Source organism: Chlorocebus sabaeus, chromosome X (assembly GCF_047675955.1).
Source record: "Chlorocebus sabaeus isolate Y175 chromosome X, mChlSab1.0.hap1, whole genome shotgun sequence".
Lineage (NCBI taxonomy): Eukaryota > Metazoa > Chordata > Mammalia > Primates > Cercopithecidae > Chlorocebus > Chlorocebus sabaeus.
In genome coordinates, this window is record NC_132933.1 from 120,305,280 (window position 1) to 120,327,900 (window position 22,621).

General features: G+C 33.6%; 1 protein-coding gene across 2 annotated transcripts in view; it reads left to right on the plus strand.

Moving 5' to 3' along the window:
* Positions 1-22,621, plus strand: part of DMD (dystrophin) — a 2,258,239-nt gene that overhangs the window by 845,354 nt on the left and 1,390,264 nt on the right. For both annotated transcript variants that reach the window (XM_037986581.2, XM_073013821.1), the window contains exons 19-21: positions 4,161-4,248; positions 14,778-15,019; positions 20,626-20,806. In XM_037986581.2, the coding sequence (XP_037842509.2) occupies positions 4,161-4,248; positions 14,778-15,019; positions 20,626-20,806 (511 nt within the window). The remainder of the gene's footprint in view (positions 1-4,160; positions 4,249-14,777; positions 15,020-20,625; positions 20,807-22,621) is intronic.

Below are 22,621 nucleotides of genomic sequence, written 5' to 3' on the forward strand. Positions count from 1 at the left end.
CTGGATCATATAGTAGAGTGTTTACTTTTGTAAGAAACCTTCAAACTATCTTCCAAAGTGGCCGTACCATTTTGCATTGCTACCAGAAATGAATGAGAGTTCCCATTGCCCCATATCCCTGTCAGCTTTTGGTTTTATCAGTGTTCTTGGATTGTGGCCATTCTAATAGGTGTGTAGTGGTATCTCATTGTTGTTTAATTTGTAATTCCCTGGTAACATATGATGTGAAACATATTTTCATTTGCTTATTTGCCATCTGTATACTTCCTTTGGTGAGGTGTCTGTTAAGGTTTTTTGCCCATGTTTTATTTTTTATTTATTTATTTTTTTTGAGACGGAGTCTTGCTCTGTCGCCCAGGCTGGAGTGCAGTGGCGCGATCTCAGCTCACTGCAAGCTCCGCCTCCCGGGTTCACGCCATTCTCCTGCCTCAGCCTCCTGAGTAGCTGGGACTACAGGCGCCTGTCACGGAGCCCAGCTAATTTTTTTTTTTTTTTTTTTTTTTTGTATTTTTAGTAGAGACGGGGTTTCACCGTGGTCTCGATCTCCTGACCTTGTGATCCGCCCGCCTCAGCCTCCCGAAGTGCTGGGATTACAGGCGTGAGCCACTGCGCCTGGCCTGCCCATGTTTTAATTTGTTTGTTTTTGTTACTGAGTTTTAGGAGTTCTTTGTGTATTTCGGATAAGAATTCTTTACTAGATACGTCTTTTGTAAATATTTTCTTTGAGTCTGTGGCTTTTCTTTTCCTTCTCTTGGCAGCTTCTTTCACAGAGCAGAACATTTTAATTAAGTAGTATTCAACTTATTATTTCTTTCTTTCGTGGATCATTCTTTTGGTGGTGTACCTAAAAAGCTGTCAACAAACTGAGTCATTTCTATTTTCTCCTGAACTATCTGCTAGGAGTTTTATAGTTTGACGTTTTACTCTAGAGTCTCTGATTGATTCATTTTTAATTAATTTTATGAATTATATGAATACCACAGTTACTTTCAAGCAGCTACACAAATTTCTAAATTCAGTGGAAACATTGCATTTATTTTTGGTATGTTTAATTTTCATTTTTATTTTTTATAATTTCAACTTTTGTTTTAGATTCAAGAGTAAATGTGCAGGTTTATTACATGGGTATATTGTGTGACACTGAGGTTTGGTGCTAAACATAGTATCCAATAGCTAGTTTTTTGGCCCTTTTCCCATCACCTCCTCCCCACTCTAGTAGCCCCCAGTGTTTCTTGTTCCCATCTTTATATCCATGTGTACCCAAGAAAACATGGTTTTTAACCATAATGCTGTGTTCCACAAAAATATATGTTGATGTTATTTTATTTTATTTTATTTATTTTTGAGACAGAGTCTTATTCTCTTGCCCAGGCTGGAGTGCAGAGGTGTAATCTCGGCTCACTGCAACCTCCGCCTCCCGAGTTCAAGCAATTTTCCTGCCTCAGCCTCCACAGTAGCTGGGATTACAGGTGCCTGCCACCATGCCTGGCTAATTATTTATGTATTTTTAGTAGAGAAAGAGTTTCACCATGTTGACCAGGCTGGTCTTGAACTCCTGACCTCAGGTGATCCACCCGCGTTGACCTTCCAAAGTGCTGGGATTACAGGTGTGAGCCACCGCGCCCAGCCTATGTTATCATTTTTACAAACATATTCAGTGTTGAAATTTTAAAGTGAATTTATGATAAAATTCACAATAATGTCAGATATTTCACCATCAAGAGTATAAACTTCAAATGAAGTTGATCCAGTGAATAACATGAAAATAAATAAATTGGAATTAAATAATTGGAATTAAAAGAAGGGTATAAGGTTTATGTCTAGAGAAACTTTTTTGCATGTAGATGTTGCATTGTTCATCTGTTGAAAGACTTGCCATTTGTTGAAAGACTTTTTCTCCACTGCATTGCCTTTGTTTCTTTGTCAAAAATCAATTGATGATATTCACGGGCATCTATTTCTGAGCTTTCTATTCTGTTCCATTGATTTACCTGTCTGTTCTTTTGCCAATATTACTCTGTCTTGATTACTGCAGTTTGTATCAAGCCTCGAAGTCAGATATTGTCAGGTCTCCCACTTACGAAACTCTTTAAAATAAATTAAAAAAAAAAAAAAAAAAAAAAAAAAAAAAAAGAAAGAAAAAAAAAACCCAGGCCAGGCTTGGTGGCTCACGCCTGTAATCTCCCCTGCTCCGCCCCAAGCACTGAGGTGGGCAGATCACGAGGTCAGGAGTTCGAGGCCAGCCTGGCCAACATGGTGAAACCCTGTCTCTTCTAAAAATACAAAAATTAGCTGGGTGTGGTGATGCATGTCTATAATCCTAGCTACTCAGGAGGCTGAGCCAGGAGAATTGCTTGAACCCGGGAGGCAGAGGTTGCAGTGAGCTGAGATCATGCCACTGCACTCCAACCTGGGCGACAGAGCAAGACTCTGTCTCAAAGAAAAACAGAAACAAAAAACTTTTACATTTGTAGCTATTTCTTTAAATTAGGGAGTCTTTTCAGATATGTAAAAATATATGGATTATTGTATAAGCATTTTGATAATTTAATGTGCTTGATAAATAGTCTTGTCTAGATGATTACTTTTTCTTGGAAACTGTTTCTGATATTGCCATATTATATGAAAGAGTTTCCGTCTGTCGCCCAGCCTGGAGTACAGTGGCACAATCATAGTTCATTGAAACCTACTGAGACTACTGTGCTCAAGCAGTCCTTCTGCCTCAGATTCCTGAGTAGCTGGGACTATAGGCTCATGCCACCATGCCTGACTAATTTTTTAAAATTGCTTTTTTTAGAGATGGAGGTCCTTCTATTTTGCCTAGGCTGATCTCAAACCCCTGGCCTCAAGCATTCCTCCCACCCAGGTCTTCTGAGTAGCTGGGATTACAGGCCTATCTTAACCATTTGCTTTTAAAGGAATGTATTAGATCTGCACTGTACAATTACAGTTAACACTGGTCACGTGTAACTTTTATATTTTAAATTAATTAAATAAAATTAGATTACATTACATTTTTATTTTTTTCAGTCACACCACCTTTCACGTGCTCAATACCCACATGTGGTTATTGGCTATCATATTGGATGACACAGATATAGATCATTTCCATCCTTGCACAAATTTCTACTCAACAGTGCTGCAGACTGTGCATGTATCTATTATTTACCCTCCCCTCTGTACTCCAATATTATACCTGGAAATATTTTTTTTAATGCCTGTGGATATAACTAAAGTCTTAAAAAGTAGCCTCATGTAGAATAACCTTCTGCCTCGAATTCAGGAGAAATCTTTGTTATAATACTATTGTTAAGTCACAGGTGTGTTGTTCTTACCATATTTTAATTGCATTATAGTTGTTTGAATAGTTATGTTTTAGGACATATACATTGTTATAGTCACATCTTCTTGATGTTTATAGTAATGTAGTTCTACTCTACCATGGTTTAAAATTTATGTCTCCATAGGAATATTATTAGCTAAGCTCAGTAGTATGAAATGCTGGTTACTGTTAACTGAAATAATTTTGTATTTGTTGTTCAAAATTTAACTCTTAGGAGAAATAGAGGAATTTAGAAAGCTTTTTGAAACTCAATCTAGTCTTCCTTGGAAATAGGAGTACTATGATTATTTTTGAAAGAAAAATTAGCCTACAGGCTTGTATTTAAATATGTATATATATATTATATATTTCTGCTAAATTATTTATGATAGTTTATTTTTTCCATTTTATATACATACTGGATTCTCAATTTGATTTTTAATACTGCCCATATACTTATTAGGAGTAATTTCAATGGTGTATTTTTACAAGATAAATTTCATGTTACTTATGTGACACTTTATCTTTCATTGTTATGAATTGCCTTTTTACTTTTTGCAGTCTCGTATTGAAATGTATCAGAAACTATAATGTAAAAAAAAAAGTTGGGTAGAAATCTTATTAAAAGTTGCAGCAAGTCATGAAAACGGCTCATACTTTTATTGCTGTTTTGATGTTTTCGATGGCAAAATTATTGAGAAAAAAAAGTCTTTAGATTCACATGAGAAGCTGACAGAGTGAAATATCTTAAGGATTGAAAGGGGAAGTGAAAGTTATAATTATTGTGTAGATTCACAATCCTTGTATTGAATTACTCACCTTTGCTATCATGCTGCAGGCCATAGAGCGAGAAAAAGCCGAGAAGTTCAGAAAACTGCAAGATGCCAGCAGATCAGCTCAGGTCCTGGTGGAACAGATGGTGAATGGTAATTACACAAGTTGATTTAGATAATCTTCTTAGGGGTTTGATAAACACATAGGTTCATATTTATCAGCTGAATTATATCAGACAAGCACTTCTTGAATACAAATTTAAATTAAAAGAGTTCATATGTTTGTATTATTCTTTTTTTAATACTAAGCAAATTATTAGGAGAAATTCAACTTTGAGTCAATTGGAAGAAAATGGGAAGTGGTAGAATATTTGATCAATCTGTTGCAGAGAAATAAACTTCAATGCAAATCCTGCTAGCATTTGTCCAAATAATTTAAGAAAATAAGGTTTACAGAAATTTGAAAACATTAATAGTCATGTTATATATGTAAAACTAATCATCCGATTTTAAATCATTTTTGCAATGTTTTTCTAAACAGACAAAAATTAGATGGAATGTTTTACCATCATTCCTGTTTTCTAATAATGTATGTGACATTTTCTATGTTACTTTTTATCACTTTCTCTCATTTAAAAAAAAAGTATCTTCGGGATAACCTTTACTTTAACTTTTTTGGAGTGGGATAAAAGCACACAGCTAGTAAAACTTTTGTCTTTTTCAAGAATAAATTAAAATTAATCTTTGCTAATACTCAGTGCCTCAAAAGCTATGTGTACCAAATATATCATTGACATGATGTGTAAACAACCTTCTTTCAATTTATCATTGCTTATGCTACTATATTTCCAGATAAAATTTCATGAAAATCAGGGATAATGCTATTTCCAAATAAGGCTATTTTTCATTTTGCGGGAGATGTTTACAAGAACATCATAAATAAATATAACAAATGTTTTGTTGTGCATGTCACCTTTTTCCAGAATCTGCCTGCATTTTTGGGTGTAAATTCTGTAAGTTATTTTTTGCCTTAATTGCAAATTTGGCATTAAAAAGTTCAGTGGTCTTCCTAGAAAATCAGTTCATTTTCTTCTTCTAATGAGTCCCATGACTGACTATATTTGGTTAAAAATGAAAACAAGCAAACATAACAGCTGAGACTTGAGTGAACAAGTTTAAGAACAGAGGATGAAAATATCAATAGATTTTTATTTAGATGTATGTTGCTTGGTAATTTTAACTGATGAACTTAATAGCATATTCATGTTAAATTATGTGATCTAAAAATATCCTCCTAGTTATGTAAGTTCCTCCTAGAAACTGTATTATCACTTTTTCATTTTAATAAGCTGATGCAAGAGCTATACTTTAAATGGTCTCATTTCATAATTATATATCAAGCTTACCTCACTTTAGATCATCTGATAACATACACTGAATTAATCAGAAATAATTTAAACGTTTAGAAATTAAGGGTATGATTTTTAATTTTTGGTAAGTAAAACTACATGCGGGATTTAAATGATCATGTGACTAGTGACAATATTAGTTTTCTAGGTTATTTCCCTTATAGTTCTAATTTTTGGAGGCATGTAGAAAAATCAGGACATATAGTAGTTGCTTAATAAATATTAACTGATCAAATTCTATTTAGCAAAGCAAAATTAAGGCAGTCATGGAGGTAATGACATTGGTAATTTTGATGTGAAAATAATTAGTAATCCTCCTGAAGGAAAATGCTGACTTTGGCAGATACCAGGGAACACTGGGGGATAGGGGTGTGATTTGAGACATTCCTTTTTGGTTGACTATATTGATCAAATTTTATGCTACCCATTTGTTCTACCAGTAAAGATATGGTCTAACTGATATGTCATTAGGCTCAAGTTTGGGTCATAACTGGGATGACTACTTAAAATGACCATAGCTCTGTTTCCCCATTAAATAAAACAATTTACGAAATTACTTTTTAAAAAAAAGGGCTCAAATATTGTAACTTATCTGTTTGTTTCTTTTTTGTCTTTCAAGGAACAAATTGCATAATATTTATTTTCTGTGTTTGTGCAAATTGTGAGATAAGCTAGACACATATTAAGTGCCTGGAGTATCTCTTCAGGTGTATTTCAGAGGGACTGCTACCCTAAATCATTAATAGCTCCTTTAGCACAGAGCCCAAAACTACAGTTGACTGGTGTAGCTCATGAAGCTGAAAGACAAATGAAGCTTTCTGTAAATGAGGATTCCAAGAATTATTGCATTAAACCTCTTAAATTTATAAGTCCAGAATCGTCCTTCCCAAGCTTAGGCTATGGAGATATAATAAATCTCACAGCAACATAAGACACATACATTCTTGCCCTTTTTTATAGAAAGGAAAATGAGAACTGAATCAGTGTACTTCATTTAGGACCTCATGTAAATGACTGTTCCTCTTCACCACATATAGTTTCCTCAAAAATTAAGATAAATATAATCACTCTTGTATAATACCATATTATTATGCCACTAATAAAAATAGATATATTATAAATATGTGTATATATTTATAAATTTGATGTATGCTGACAGTGAAAACATTTAACATATATTCATAGTGTAAAAATATGTGGAATAGCATAAGCATAGCTATTATATATTTTAAAAAATTCTGTGAACTATATTTTACATGTATCTATACTGGTACATGCATAGCAAACTGAATTTTCTACTTCAAATAATTTGCCCTGAGATTAAATTACTTCTTAAAAATCTGGAATAATTTTGTAACTCATCAGTTTGCTTTTAGAATGAAATTCCAAGATGGAAAAAATAATTTCTCACAACTTAAATTTTACTTCAGTTTTGACCTGAAATGATACATCTGACATATTTCCAAATGATTTTTGTCTGTTTCTAAATATCTATGAAGCAACGAAGATTTAACATCACTTAAGTAATGCAGAAAACAAAATCTATTTGTCCCGAAGGCAATTTCTTGAAGGAATTGAAGATATATGCCGAGAAGGCAGGGTAGGGTGTTAAGGTTGTTGAAAGCATAAAATTTACCATGGTTACAATGTAGAAGCGATCCTCATTTGATGGTGCAAAGTATTGTTAAAAATCAGTTGTATGTCCTGGAAACAATATGTCTAGTAACATATGTACAGTTTTTCAGTGTCACATACAAGTTTTATGATCAATTGGAAGATAATTTTCATTTTGACTATATTTTATCAAATGTGAAGAGTTGCATGCAGAATTTTAAAACAGTTAATTTTAACCATATCATTAATTTTACAGCAATAATTTATATATTAAGAGTTTATAGACAGTAAGAGATTCTTACTAATTTATTTGGAATTTTTAACCAAAGAAAGGAGTTGGCCAAATTGCTTGCCTACTTTAAAACTATACATGGGCATTTTCCTTATGGATGTTCCAGTTCTTTTGGTCAGAGTAGAAGTGATCTTTCACGATCATAGACTAAAAAGAGAAGCTACTAAAAGGAGAGTGTTAACTAAAAAAAAACATGTTTCTGGCATTTTGGCATGAAATTTTGGTATAATTTTTAACTGATTTATCTCTGTCTTAGCTGTATTTTTTTGTTTGAACTAACATTAAAATTAATTTACTGTTCTTATGTCAACGTTAGTTGGTTGGATAAATATGACAGAATATTGGATGGTGCAAAGTACCTCTTTTTACTAAAGACTTTTTTGGATAGCTATAATTTTCATGCAGCTTATCATCAATATGTAAGATTAGGATCATAACCCTGGTCTCAAGAAGCTGTTAACTTAATGAGGGCAAGTGAAAGACTAGACCAGGTAGCCAGTAATGTATTTATATATTCCTTTTTTTTTTTTTTTTTTTTTTTTTTTTGAGACGGAGTCTCGCTCTGTCGCCCAGGCTGGAGTGCAGTGGCCGGATCTCAGCTCACTGCAAGCTCCGCCTCCTGGGTTCACGCCATTCTCCTGCCTCAGCCTCCCGAGTAGCTGGGACTACAGGTGCCCGCCACCATGCCCGGCTAATTTTTTGTATTTTTAGTAGAGACGGGGTTTCACCGTGTTAGCCAGGATGGTCTCAATCTCCTGACCTCGTGATCCGCCCGTCTCGGCCTCCCAAAGTGCTGGGATTACAGGCTTGAGCCACCGCGCCCGGCCATATTTATATATTATTGTAGCTGTGTATATTGAAGAGGGAGTTTCCAAATTCTTCATTTTACTTTTTAAAAAAGATGGGATATAATTTATTTAAGGTTTATTTTTTCATTTCTTAATTTAAATACAAAATGTTGTAAATAATTTAGAAATTTAGAAAAATTTAGCCATTAAATATAGTAAGTAATCTTTCTAATGCTTTAATAATATCGCTAACTAATAATGGTTTTCTAAGATTTTAATTTGAACAGTCTTCAAACGGATGCTTATCAAGACCAAGGCCTTTCAGTCTATTAGTGAGATTGTGGAGTTTTAGGACAACTTAGAACTAAAATAATATACATATGATTATACCTAAACATATGTCTATTTTTATCTATTTAGGATCAGATGTAATCCTTTCTGTAAAATAATATTCTTGCATGAGTATGTACAGTCTCATCAATCAGGTATAACACAAAAAGCCTAGGTTAGATAAACTGGTTTTCCATACTAATACTGAAATTAGCAAAATATGGTCATATCACAACATTTACTTGAAAACATATTTAGGCATAGCTCAGGTTCTCATTCTTTAGTCTATAAGATGCTTTCACCATAATTTCTGGAGGAGATACTATAATTATCTAATAAGGTTAGTTGTGTTTTCTACATTAAATTGTGGTTCATTTTCAATTTCTATTTGTAGTTTTCTGTGTGTTAATTAAGAGTCTAAAGACAATCACATTAAGGACATGTTTAAATAAAAGCGGTAATTATTAGTATATTAGACTAAAGAACATCTCAAAACTATCATTCCCTCAGTGCTAGATTATAGTGTTTAAGGTGATACCTAATAATAAGTATGCTAACTGTTGTAATTAAATGGCACAGAATGACACTGACGAGGACTCTTCTTATCTATAACATTAACCAAGTAACTGTCTTTTATTTCTTGTAGTTTAGTTCATAGCTCATTAGATAATTTCACATGAATTATGTTTTTTGAGGTGGGCAACCACGTTTTGTCAGATGGGTTAGAGTTTGGCTCATCTCAAAGCTAAAACTCTCATGATCACTGGAAAGGTTTTCAGTAACAGCAGCTCTTCTAATCATATATTTTAAGGGCAAGATATATTGCAAATAGTCTGTATACAAATGTGGCTTGGAGATTGTACCATTTGTAGTAACCCAGCCCCTCCATCATGAATGAGTAGCCTTTCACAGTTGCATATATATTTCCTCTTCTCTTATTCCTTCCTCAGTACTGGGCAATTTGATTTATATTTCTTCTTTCTCCACATGACACTTAGTATAATGCTCTACACAGAGTTCACATTCAATAAATGTTGTTAATTGACAGGCACGTTTTTCTTGGTTTAACTCTGATCTCCAAAAGGAAGAGCTTCTGTGGGTGTGTGTGCCCACGGCGTGCATGTGTGGGTGAACTTCCATGTGCAGACGTGTGTGTGTCCATGTGTGTGAAGGGAAGAGACTGTTGTTGTCACTGTTGTTGTAGGAAATGAGTGGCAAAAACAAATATGAGTAAAAATCTGACTTTTTTCTAATTTTATGATGTTTGAAAATAAAAAAAGCCAAAGGGCTATATTAGTAAAATTTGTATTGCCCTCACTAGGGCTATTTCTTTCATATATACCATTAATTTTTAAAAGCTATTACTTTAAGTCAGTGTGGTCACAGAAGCCTCTAAAATTTAGCCTCAGAACTTGTCTTCAAGGGTTTTGAATATATCTCTATTACATTTTAGGCTATTATATTGAATGCTGAATGAACTTGTAATTACCCTCACTTAAAGTGCAACAAAAATAGGAGACTGTTTATTAGCAGCTTTATTTCAAGTTTCTATTCCAAATATTCTTTTAATTCAAGAGCTCTGGAAACACTGGTTTTGCATTATTCTACCCTGGCTTCATGGCTAACGATGAATATAGTTGATGAGAAATACTTCACTTTAAGTGGCAGTTCTGAAGTACTTGCATGGAAGGTGGTGCACAATTAAAATTATTCTAACAGTCTGTTATGCACTGTACACAAGTAATAAAATTAATGGATGCACTTCAAGTAATGATCCATTTCCTCTGGGTGCAATATATTTATTCATAGACTATTTCAGGGGTTGTTTAGAATATGAGATGTGAATGGATTATGATCCATTATCCCTGAGATTCTAATGTGCTACAACAAAATGGTTTCCATAAGTATTGTTCATAATGCCTGGTGTGTTAGTATTTGTATTCTTAAATAGCTAACACAAAATTAGAAAACAGATGCTCAGATGATTGATACCTAAAACTTTTCAGATATTTACACTTACAAACTCTTAAAAAACTTACAATTTTGCATCCAGCCAAGGAGCATAATTCTATGAAATACACATAAAACAATTATATAAATAACAAAATTATCCATATGCAAATATTTTCTTGGAAAACACTTTGAACCCTTTTTTATTCTAGAAAGGTTTTAATGGTCTTTCTTAGAAAATCAACAGTAGTCCTGGCATCTAAATGGTCAATTAATTTACAAAGTTGAAGTAATAGCTTTTCTAATTTTAAGAGAGATACATTAAGTAATGTGACACGTGACAGTGCTTCCCATCCCCTGCCCAAGTATTTTAAAGCAAATTTGATGCAAGAGAGATGGTGTGCTTGTTTGTATATGGCTTTTGGCTTCAGTGTACATTGGTCTCATAATTTTTATATTCATATAGAGTACATTATTGATTTGGTATTGAATGAGTTCATGAGTACAGTGTAGTTATTTTCTTTCTACTCCAAGCTGAGAATTCTATCAGATACTGCCAGTGGAGACATTTCCTAGAGGAGTTTATAGTTTAGAAGGACAGTTTATGCCCTTATTGAGCGGGCAGCGTATTCACAATGAATTAATACAGTGTTTGCATACAAATCCTTCATAACATGACTTCTGATTATCTGTGGCCAACATTATGTCTTTTCTAGTAACAGCTAGAAATTTCTACATTTTCTTTTTGAAATTTTTGGTTTCTTTGTAACTTCAGTCTCAAATGATTATAAATGTGGCAAAATCCAGGATTCTCAAATAAACTCTTTTTATTGTTATTTTAGTTAGAGACAGGGTCTTGCTCTGTTGCCCAGGCTAGAATACAGTGATGCAATCATAGCTCACTGCAGCCTCGAACTCCTGGGCTCAAAGGATCCCTGGTTATTGGTAAAACGTCTTTAAGAAATGTATGAATACACCTTCTATATCCCATATTAGTCCTGTATTATATAAAATTAGGACTAATTGTAAAATAGTATTATTAACTTTTTATATATGGTCTGTCTCAGTCATTAAGAAGACTCCCTCTCCCCCTAATTTTTGCACAAGAGATCTGGTCTCTTGTTTTCTGAATATTCTTTTTCATTTCCTCCATATGACATTGTCTGATATGTCTTTGTTGCCTAGTATGTGTGAACGTTTATTATAAGTAAGTTATATATGTTAACTCAGAACTTTGATAAGTATCCTATGAGGTTGATTCTATTTTTAATCCTCATTTCATGGATGAGGAAAATGAGATCCAGTGAAATTAAATAATTGAACCCATTTCACACATCTAGTAAGGGGCATCAAATTTGAACTCCCATCTCTTTAACATCAGAATTCTCACTGGTCATTTATCTGCCTTTCTGCCTGCCTCGCCCTTTTTGCTATTATGGAAGTTGTTATTTGATCTATTCCTGCATTTTAATTGCCTGCATTCAGTTATAAATATCAGTGTTATGAATTTTTACAAAGTTGACTTTTCTTCATTTAAATTTCTTTTACAATGATATATTGCAACATTTTTGGGGGACACAACACAGAGTTTTGTGTAAAGATCAACAATGACTCGTTAAAACCCATCCCTAGATTTTAATAGATACTGTAGAACCTATTGGTACTTCACTATAGTTTTATCGTTTTATAAAATTAACATATCCATATTGAAAATCAACTTACAGTTTTATTTTTTCATCTGCTACGATTTGTATTGTTGACCTTTCTCAGGGACACAAAGTGATTTCTCTCTGGATTCCCTTCTCATTTAGACAAGTGTTAAATAAGACTCAATCTAGCATCAGTCTATCGATCCCTTTAATTTAGCATTTCTTTTTTGACTATTTAATGGCTGGCTTATGTTGACTTTTCACCCTTCATGGACTTCTAACTACTTGTTCAAGTTCAACATATGCCGAAAATACTTCTCCTAAATATCTGATCATTTAGATCTATGCCACATTTTTTTGTTATTAAGTAACATAATTTAAAAATTCTGTCCAGTATATTTTTTAATTATACCTTTTTATTTTCCAGAAATGTTAAGGTTTTATCATAATACTTTTTACAAACAGAGTGCTCATATGATTGAAGTTTCTTATTCTTCTCTTATACTTTATACCAAATGTGGTCATTTTCTAACTACAGTTACTTAATGGTATCGCTTAAAAAATATTTTGGTACAATTTTTGATCACTCCTCAAAATCCAACAATCAAAAACAGCATGTCATACCACATGTGCAGATGTCTCAGTAAGACCAATTTATTCCTTAAGTATTAGGAGGATATTAGAATATTTAGCTGCCGCAAATCACGGACTTCTTTTATAGTTAGATATATGGAGCCATGTGTATATTCTCTTTCTACATTCTGTTATTTCCATTGTATCTCGTTAAAAATATATCAGGGAAGAAGGAGGGGAAAATAGTTGACAATAATATTTGTATTAAATAAAGTTTGTCTCCTTCACCGCCATCCTGAGAAGCATTATGCTTTGTAATTAGTAAAGTTACAGTTGTGTTTCAAATGAATTGAGGGACATGGTTTGGCAACATTCATATCTTTATGACAAATAGAACATTAGAATATAAGGGCAGAGGGAAGTGAAAGAGGATAAAATAATGTAGTTGTTGAATTCACATCTATATATTTTTTAGTCTTTAAAAAGGATAAAGTGGGAGGCATGTACAAGTTAACAAAACCACAGGCCTTATGTTTCTAGAGATGCTCTTCAGACTTTTTAAGAACTTAGCTTCCCTTTAACTAAATTATATTACCAGAAAATTAAGTGAAATGAACATTTATAAGAGTAGATTATCTTAGGCAACCTACTCTTCTACCTTTTAGGTATTTTAACCTAGAGAGAGAAACTTATGGTGAGTTCATGTTCTTTTGAGATCCCTGTAGGTAAATGAGAGACTATAAAACATTTAAATATTCAGTATTTCAAAAGCATAAGAAAGTTACCAGTGCTAATGTAGCTATGTTTAAAAATGCATGATATATTTAATCTATTTTCTCTTTTATATTCTGTCATTAAGAAGACTACATAAGCTAATAAATCTAAGAAAGTCTAAATTTTGTAAACTAACCTTAGAGAATTTGAATATTTTAACCCATAGCATAGCATGATATTTCCATGCTTTCATGCTATGTGTGGAATAATATGTACTTGGATTGGCATTCATCATATATGAAAGGACATAGCATATTCCATGGTACATAGTAGGTACTCCAGAATGGTAATGGTGACAATGATGTGCTTGTGTTTCCATTTTTCCCTTGATAAAGTTTTCTGGGTTTGGTATTACTGTAGATGATTTTAAAACTGTCAGATGAACTTCTACATTTATAAATTTAAAAATGTTTCATATTAGAAAGATTATTTATCCTAGTACTTGTTTTACTTACTTGGATCCATGGACAACCTGAGATGGAGTCTTGCTCTGTTGCCCAGGCTGGAGTGCAGTGGTGCAATGTCGGCTGACTGCAAGCTCCACCTCCTGGGTTCACACCATTCTCCTGCCTCAGCCTCCTGAGTAGCTAGGATGACAGGTGCTTGCCACCACACCCGGCTAATTTTTTGTATTTTTAGTAGAGACAGAGTTTCATGGTGTTAGCCAGGATGGTCTTGATCTCCTGACCTCATGATCCACCTGCCTCGACTTCCAAAAGTTCTGGGCTTATAGGCGTGAGCCACCACGCCCAGCTGACAGTCTGTTTATTTCTAGTCTTCTATAAATGAAATAAAGAATAGTTAATCTTGGATAATTAGTTTCCTCTTTTTAAAATGATGAAAATACTATTTAAACTAATTTCCAAGCCCATTTTAAAAATTAAAAATGTAAGTTAGTTCGGGGAAGTATATTTGAGTAAGGTACATGATACTTAAAATGTATCTGAAAACATCCAAAATCTTACTTGTTCATGATCAGCCTTCCAGCTCCCATCAGAACTTTGAGCACTTTTGTTTTTATTTAAATTTTTATTTAATATTTTATTTAAATACATTCTACTTTTCTACATCTTATGTCTTATTACTTGATGGCATTGATAATCTTTATTGTGATACAAGTCTAATAATTACAATGAATAATCTGAAATCATATTTACACATTTATATCTTAGAAAATAATTGATTTGGTTTGAAATCATTCATGTGGTGAATACTTTTATAATTAGGATGTGTTGATTTTCAGATCATTTCTTTCATTCTGTGGGTTCAGGGGATATATTTAATTATTTTTTTTTCTTTCTAGAGGGTGTTAATGCCGATAGCATCAGACAAGCCTCAGAACAACTGAACAGCCGGTGGATCGAATTCTGCCAGTTGCTAAGTGAGAGACTTAACTGGCTGGAGTATCAGAACAACATCATCACTTTCTATAATCAGCTACAACAATTGGAGCAGATGACAACTACTGCTGAAAACTGGTTGAAAATCCAACCCACCACCCCATCAGAGCCAACAGCAATTAAAAGTCAGTTAAAAATATGTAAGGTAAGAATCTTTCCTCCTTCCGTTTGGAGAATATTAATAGGTATTTCTTGGCAATTTCCAAGAAGACAATAACAAATTATTTAGTAATGAAACGTTCACCTTTTAAGGATTTAGCTGAGCACAATAAAGTTCAAAATGTAAGTAACAAAAATCAGTTTAAATATGTAAGACATAGATACCCGGACTCTAAAATTGTATTTGGCATAGTTACACAGAGCTAATTGATTGTGTCGGTTTGCAAAAGCATGAGGTAGATTAGGAGTGTGGAAACCACATGTATCCTATAAAAAATGGCCTCTACTTAGGAACTCTTTCTTTGCGACTAGTGAAACATAGTCGTATGTTGAAAAAATGGAATCCATGGAAATAGTTAGAAACACGGGTCAACAACAAGCTTGGATGCGATATAATTGGATACATAAGGAAAATATTTAAAACTGATGGACCTCTCAAATTAGGATAATTTGAGGAAAGTTTCTTTACAAAGAGATATTTTTTAAATGTAGCTGGTGTATAGAGGAACCACACGGGATAGTGTAGTAACCCAGCTTCAGAGTTCTTACCTCTTTTAGGCCAGAAAGGATCAGGGAGAGAGAAGTTATAAAAACTCAGAAGGAGAGAGTCAGATCCTCATGGTAAAAGCAGCATGGCCAGCTTAAGGAATCCTCATAGAAATGGAGTCAGAAAAATAAACACCCCACTTCTCTTTTTTCCCTGCCTCCAGAATCTTGTCAGGGCTCTAAACTTAATCATAAGGCAAAGGACAAGGAACTGTCATCTGTAAATATCAGTCTCCTGGGTTACAGGAGAAGAGTGGACAGTGGATCTGGAGGAGCAAACAAGATATAAGTGGACAAAAGAGTGTGAGAAAGAAATGAAAAGATATTATGCCTTCAAGTGTGAGAAAACAAGAGCTGTATAATAATGAAAATAGCCTAAACTGTTGTCATTGTTACTATGAGCTATGTACTTTTCACGGGGAATGAGAAACTGATTAGAGGATGGACTAAAACATTTCCAGGATGAACCTTTAGTGATAGATGGAGAGGATTACATTTAATACAAAAGACAAGGAATGGAGATTCATTTGCATAATTTAAAAAGAATGGTTTAAATAAAGGTAGAATAGACAGGCAAAAGTGACAAGGTTGATTTAGAAAAGGTATTGGACCCAAAAAGTGATGAGAAATTCAAAGTTATATTGAAGAGAAAAACAATTGAAGGACTTGATGGTTCTTCAAATATTGGACCTGTAGCATTACTAGGTTTTCTGTTCTTACGTTAGTTTACTGAGGAAATAAACTCAGAAAGTATGCTTTTGGATAAAGAATACCTTGGATAAGGCACTTGACTTATTAGGCAAATACACACATCTAAGGAATTTCTACATTTAGATACATTTTGTAATTTAAGAATAGAACCCATGCCATTTTTCCTATGAATCAGAGGAATAATACAAATACATTATTTCTTGCAACAAAAGTCTGATGTTACCTTACCTGATTCTTGAGATTCAGATACCGTAGTTAGTAACAGTGCCTACACAGTACATTTATGCATTCTATATATATATATAAAAAGTGTCTCTAATGTTTCTAAGAATGCTACTGAGTGTATTAATCAGCTCATGCTGCCACAACAAATACCACAGACTGGGTGGCTTAAACAACACAGGTTTATTTTCTGAGAGTTCTAGAAGCAAGAAAGTCTAGGACCAAGGTTTGGCAGGGTTCAGCTTCATCTTCTGGTAAAGGCTGTCTTTTTGGATTGCAGATGACCAACTTCTCATTCTGTCTTCACATGGCTTTCCTCTGTGTGTATACATGGAGAGAGAGAGAAAGAGGGCTATTTTTCTTTCTTTCTTTCTCTCTGCCTCCTTTTATAAAGTCACCAATCCCTAAGGGATTAGGCACTACACCCCAACCCTGATGACCTCATATAAACATTATTACCTCTTAAAAGTCCTATCACCAAATGCAGTCTCACCGATGGTTAGGACTTCATTCAACATGTGAATTTTGGAAGACACCATTCACCCCATAGCACTAAGTTTTGGGAATATTATAGTGAGCATTACAAGGACCCTGCTTTTAGTGTATTTACGGAAAGCAGAGGAGAGAGATATGAAACAATGGAATCAATATTTTTAAATTTTCTGCTAGGATCAGTTGTTTAAACAAAGATGCAAAGCTTTGGGAGAATGACTAACACGGAAAAACGAACCTGATAGGGCCACCAAGGGCATCTTCCTTGAGAGAGGAGCATTTGAGTTGAGACTTTTGTGATGAGTTGGAATTAGGTAAGAGAACGGTGAAGCGAAAGACTCCAGGCAGAAGGAACATGGCGAGAGGGAGCAATAAAGGCCAAGCACCTGAATGAAGACCATTGCAAATGCTGAACGTAGCGGGGCAGAGGAATGAGAGGAGAGTTGAAGAGGAAAAGGCAGGCATATAGGAGACAAACCATTGACTTCTGGGACCTGCTAGTATCTTGGTCTTAATTTGAGGAGCAAATGGAGATCACCAGAGGTTTTATATAGTAAATATCGTCTGGAGGTTGAGGAAGTCATCCTAAGGGAAAATATTTCTTTTACTGCATCCAGCCACAAAATTCCAAATTCTGTTGTCACCTCTTTATCACCCCTTACTCTTTCTCTCAGACCCATTGGTGCCTGTTAATTTGAAGAATCACTTTAGGTAAAATATTTAGCAAGATAAGTTTAATATTATTCATACAAGGGCAAATATGTATACTGTTCTGCTGTGATTAGTGATAGGCAAATAAATTATAACATGTTTCACAGCATTTTCTTTTATTTGGAGTTTTATAACATTAGAGTGCATATTTAGCTCATATTCTAATGCTTGGCAGAACTGGTTCTTAATATTCTGGAGGTTAGAGAGCCTTATCAGAATTGGAAGAAATTCATGAACCCTTTCCTGAGAAAAATACAAAAGCTTCCATGAGATAAGCATATAATTTTAAAGGATAAACAGATTTAAAGTAGATACCATACTCTGGAGGACCAACTATACCAAATCCTTTTATGGAGATAATGGCTGATTGTTAACATCTTTTCATATGCTGAATACTTCAGTTGAAAATTATGTCTTCTATGATTTATTCTCAGAACGTTAAGGTCTCAACTGAACGTTTGCCCAAATGTTTTATTAGTTTCAAAGTCCCTTTTGTTTTTCAGAGCACACTTGGCCATAATGTTGGCTCTTTCTATAGCCCCCTGAACGGGAAGAATGGCAGCCCTCTATCTGGACCAATTATAAATCAGGTTCATAGTAGATGCCAATGCTGCCATTTGTAAATCTAGTATACAAAGTATGTGTATATATTTCTGTACTGTAAATACAGAATATTACCCTTTACCTCTTGTCTTATTTCTTATCCATGGATATATACCAACTTTCTAGCACTTGTTTGAGAGGATTTATATTTGAATGAGAAATACAGGCCACCTCCCCATTTTGCTAAACATCTTTAATCTTCACCCATTAAAAAGATTGAATCATCAGAGATTATTTTACCTGAGTCAACTCATACTGTTATAACCACATAAACACGTTCCTCTGAAAGCTGTATTTATATTTTTTAACATGAGAATAAATGGCATTGTGCATTAGTTAGTCTTGTAACAATGACAGAATTTATGTGATTAATTTCTCAGCCACTCCTAAGACAAAAGTTACTCTCTGTCCAAAAGAGTATGAATGCTTCCATAAATACTTTTTTTTTTTTTTTTTTTTTTTTTTGCCTTTTCACTTTGATTTTCAGGAAGCTCGGATTTAAATTCATTTCAGAATTGCTATAATTCTTTCCATTTTCTCTTCTAATAGGCTCATGTTCCAATTTTTAAATTTCAATTTTCATGTTTTTACATAATAGTAACTAATCTTCAAATATTTTTTTCTAAAGACTGCATATATATGAATTATGAGTAAGCAGCCATGATAATAACCCTTTTAAAAAGGGCAGTGAAAACTTTCTCAGTTCAAATTTTATGTGTATTAAATACAAAAAATTCCAACTTCACTGGAAACAAGAGCATGAAAACATTTATGTAGAGAATAGCATGACCAAAAGAAATACAGTGCTAGCCACGAATTCAAGCCGCATATGTAACTTAAAATGGTCTAGAAACTACATTAGGAAAGGATAAAGAAGCAGTAAATGAATTTCAATAGTACATTTTAGTTAAACTGATTTATCAAACATATTATTTCAAAGTTTAATCACTATTTTAAAACTTTGAGATTATGTTCTCAGCTTTCTTCAGAATTAAACGTATTTTGTACTTTCAATGCATCTAAATTTGGACCAGCCGCATTTCAGGCGACCTGTAGCCACATGAGCTAGTGACAGCATAGCAGTGTTCATGTGATTTTATCATACAATCCAGGGTACTATGGAGAGCAAAAGAGGGTACTACTAATAATTATGCCAGGACAACAAGAAGAAATGTGGAGAGTCACAGTAATTTAAATAGTGGCAATTGCCCAGGCACGGTGGCTCATACCTGTCATCCCAGCACTTGGCTTTGTAGTTTCATGTTTCAATAAGGAGAATTTTAATTGGATCCTATACATTATTGTGAGTGCTTCTATGTTTTGCCTTCTTAATGTTTACCAAAATTATTAATGTCAAGAATACCAATCTTGGTCGGGCATGGAGGCTCACGCCTGTAATCCCATAACTTTCGGATGCTGAGGCTGACGGATCACTTGAGGTCAGGAGTTTGAGACCAGCCTGGCCAACATAGTGAAACCGTGTCTCTACTAAAAATACAAAAAAGAGCTGAACATGGTAGCGGACGCCTGTAATCCCAGCTACTCATAGGCTGAGGCAGGAGAATCACTTGAACCTGGAAGGTGGAGGTTGCAATGGGCCAAGATCGTGCCATTGCTCTCCAGCCTGGGCAAGGAGAGCAAGACTCTGTCTCAAAAAAAAAAAAAAAAAAAAAAAAGTGGCGGTTGCCTGTTTGGTCAGGAGAAGTAATGAGACCATACGAAAGATAGAAGATTATAGATATATTTTTATATATGTGTGTATGCATACATACATATAAATATTATATAGATTATATATATGTTTGTATGTAATCTATATAATTATATCAAAATATAATTATAATTTAGTATAGATGTATATATATATATAGGTATATATATAAAATTCATATTTTGCACAAATGAAAGAGAAAATATTGTTGAGTGAGCTTAGAATTTGAAGCAAAGGCACATCATTTTGATGTAAAAGGGGAGCAGCCAAACACCTATGTTTGATTTATGGAAAGGATTGAAGGTCATGCATAGTACTTTTCCACTGCACACATTCATACCCATTAATGCTCTACATTATGTCATCTTGAAATTTAAATATCATTATATAGGATGATACGTACTGAACAAAGAGCCAATGTATCCTTAAATGGATGGTCTGTGATAGAGGCTTGTCTACACTGTCATGGATGTTTTTTTATCAGATATTTGTCAAGGGTATTAAGCTAAACTTGCCTTACTGCTTTTTAATACCTTCTTTTACAAAATGTAATGTATGCAAAGTAAAAGTGTTACTTTCCATATTCTATGGCACAGGATGAAGTCAACAGGCTATCAGCTCTTCAACCTCAAATTGAACGATTAAAAATTCAAAGCATAGCCCTGAAAGAGAAAGGACAAGGACCCATGTTCCTGGATGCAGACTTTGTGGCCTTTACAAATCATTTTAGCCAAGTCTTTTCTGATGTGCAGGCCAGAGAGAAAGAGCTACAGACAAGTAAGTAAAAAACCTAAAATGGCTAACTTGACATTTTCCAAATTGGTTATTTGTGGGGAAATCCGGAAAGTACTAACATGAAACAATGATTTCTGTCAATGGAACCGTTCTCCCTACAACCTATATTAACAAGGAATGAAATACTGGTGTAGCAGATAAGCTGTCTTTAGATTTTTTTTTTTTTTTTTGTCCTCACAATAATTTCTGACTTTGAGAAACAAATAAAAGATGTTTTATATGGGCATAGCTTCTCCTTGGTGGATTGTAGATTTCAAAATCAGATGTTTTGAATATAGAAGAAAATAAAAGAGCAGTTGAGGTCATATGAATATACTTCCATTAAGTCCAGCTCGCTGTACATACAAGGATATTTGCTAGGCATCTTCTAATACTTCTTTCAGTTTATCTGAAGAGTATTATAGCTTTAGCATACATGTGGCAACTGAAACTAAGCAAAGGACAAATTATTCTTTGGGCTACATTTTACTACTGGATCACTATAATTACATAAATCCTATTTTTTCCTTTGATGATAAAAGATAAAAGTGGAGCAATTATGCAAATTCATACCATGTGACTAGCAAATTTTTCAAGATGTTTCTTTTGTCTCTCACTGAATTGCTTTAATAAGATGATGTTAATACATAGTATTTGCTCCAAAATATCCCTACTCATCAACTTAATTTTAAGACATTCTTTTCAGAGACAGATTCATGACCACCTTTATGAAATAGTATATGGGTTTTTGATTCACTATATACATGCATATATGTGTTCATGTGCACACACAAAAAATTATTGAGTAAAATTGGGTTTGAAGGCATTAAGATAAAAGTATTTTTCTGAAAAAAATCTCTGCCCCAAATTTGTTATGAGAAGCACAGGAACATGTGTTTGTTTTCTACTACAACTTTAATTAGTTGGAGAATACATTATCCTATTGCTTTTCTTTGTAAATATTTAAAGAATTCACCATATAATATCATTTCCAGAATTAATGTGGTGATGCACAAAGCTTTTCTCATTTCCCAGCTTTTCATTTTTATGAAAATGAAATGAACTAAATAAAGCAAAGGATACTTTTTTTTTTTTGTACTTCAAAGTCATTTTTGCTAAGAGGTTTATTTTCCTGTACAGGTAGTAAAACTTTATAAATAATACCAGCTCCCTCTAGTGGATTTCAGTATACTCGTTGCTGTACCTCTGTAAAATCAATTTGGGAAAATATTTTAAATGTCCTAGATTTTCAAATATTGACCTATTTAACAATAATGTATTTTCACTTGTCATAAAATACATAACCCTCCCCCCCTTAAAGTTAAATACACTTAGTGGCTATGCAGTAATTGTTGGGCAAAGTTGTCTTTCCACTGGAAAATTACTTTATATATACCTCTTAATCATATTAAAGTTCAACTTTTTATAGTTTACTTTAAAGATGTTCAGAATAGCAGGGTTTGGTAATTGAGATTTGTCTATGATGTCACAGTATAAATATGTAACAGTGTATCATCTCTGTTCATACAGCTATCTGTCCATCCATCTATCACTATCATCTGTCTTCTCTTTTTTAAATTGCATACCTACACATGATGATTGTTTATAAATCTTCCCAACTTTTTCACTGCATGTATATTTAAATAAATTGTCCCCATTTCCACTCTACCAACACATCTTGAATGTTATTATTCACCCTTTTGGAATGCTTGTCTAGATTAATAAATAACCCTTTAATTAAATATGGAATATATATAGTGAATGAAAAATGTAGCATATGAAATTACATAGCAGTTTATTTTGTTAATTTGTAATTAT